We start from the raw sequence: 1,326 nt of genomic DNA, 5'->3' as shown, positions 1-1,326 counted from the left end.
GGGTGGCCCCAGCGGCTGCCTGGCCAGCCCAGCTCAGGTGCTCTTACCTGAATATGGCCCGGTGGGTCTGCTCCTGCTCCTCCCCGTTGATGACACAGGAGAAGAGCCCGAAGGATTCTGCACCTGTTGGTGAGGGGAATAGGCTGGAGGACGATGGTCCCAGCTCTGGCTAAGGTTTGAGGAGCAGGAAGAGAGCGTTCAGGCCTTAGGTCTCAGGCCTTGAACCAGATGGGCCTGAAGCCACCTCCTGGGAACACCCTGATTCCAGCTCTCCCTACCCAGGGCCCCCACAGCTCCCCACTGCAGACTCACTGGAGGATCGAGAGTGGCCACTCATGAAGACATTCAGGAACTTCTTGGAGAAGTGGACGTCGGGTTCGTCGGGTGTGGAATCCTCGGAGAGGCAGGTGGAGGGCCGCGGCCGGGGGGCCTCCTCATATTCCTCCCCAATGGCCGACTCATAGGGTGAGGAGGCAGAGGCGCAGTTGTCATAGACAGTAGCCGAGTCACTCTCGTCGCTGTAATCTCCGAAACACGGCTGCAGGCTCACCAGCTCCAGCTGCGCGTGCTCATCCACCACCAGCGTGTACTTGACCGAGTCGTAGGACAGAGCACTCGTGTCCGAGCTCAGCGAGGCCCGTGGGGGCGGCGGCGGCTCCCCCAGGCTGCCCCGCCACCCTCCACCTGGTGGCTCAACCCGCTCTGGGGATGACAAGCAGTCGAAGCCCTCGTCCTCCTCACTGATGGAGGGGTGTGGCCGCCCTGCAGTTGAGGGGTAGGCGGCAGGGTCTGGATCGGAGCTGACTGACATCCGGCTCTCAGCTGGCGGTAAAAAGGCAGAGGTGGGCTCTACAGGGTCTGGGGGCCTCTGCACTGGTGTCAGGTATATCTCCTCGGTGGCCTCTAGTCGCACATCTGCCTGGTAGTGGATGCGGTCTCGATGCGAGTGACCCCGGCCACCAGGTGGGGCAGCAGGAGGGCCATTGGGAGGTGCCATCTGGGTGGCAGCACTGCGGCGGCAAGGGCTGTCGGTGGAGGTGCCTCGGTCCTTGGTGGGGGCGGGGCTGCTCTGGGGTGGCAGCTCATCGCTCAGGCAGATGTGCTCATGTGGAGGTGTCTGCTCCCCTGGAAAGCAGGCAGATCAGTGCTGAAGGCAGGTGCCCTCGCCCTTGACACCCAGGCTACCTGCTCCTTCTTCTCAGCATAACCACTTAGCAATAGGCCATGGCCAGCTCTGGGGCCAGCCCTCTCACTTGTGCCACACCTGACCTCAGATGGGCCTATTCAAGGATGCGGAACAGGCAGTTTACCTCTACTCGAAAGCTG

The 1,326-nt window shown here is 62.7% G+C and overlaps 1 protein-coding gene across 1 annotated transcript in view; it reads right to left on the bottom strand.

Annotated features, from left to right (window-relative positions):
• Nucleotides 1-1,326, bottom strand: part of MAPK8IP1 (mitogen-activated protein kinase 8 interacting protein 1) — a 35,663-nt gene that overhangs the window by 2,838 nt on the left and 31,499 nt on the right. The window contains exons 3-4 of the mRNA XM_019656319.1: nucleotides 313-1,131; nucleotides 48-123 (exon numbers count right to left, since the gene is read on the bottom strand). Coding sequence (XP_019511864.1) covers nucleotides 48-123; nucleotides 313-1,131 — 895 coding nt within the window. The remainder of the gene's footprint in view (nucleotides 1-47; nucleotides 124-312; nucleotides 1,132-1,326) is intronic.

This window comes from Hipposideros armiger, unplaced genomic scaffold (genome assembly GCF_001890085.2).
Source record: "Hipposideros armiger isolate ML-2016 unplaced genomic scaffold, ASM189008v1 scaffold_258, whole genome shotgun sequence".
Classification (NCBI taxonomy): domain Eukaryota; kingdom Metazoa; phylum Chordata; class Mammalia; order Chiroptera; family Hipposideridae; genus Hipposideros; species Hipposideros armiger.
Note: the sequence above shows the minus strand (reverse complement) of the source record. Positions and strands in the feature narration are given on the sequence as shown.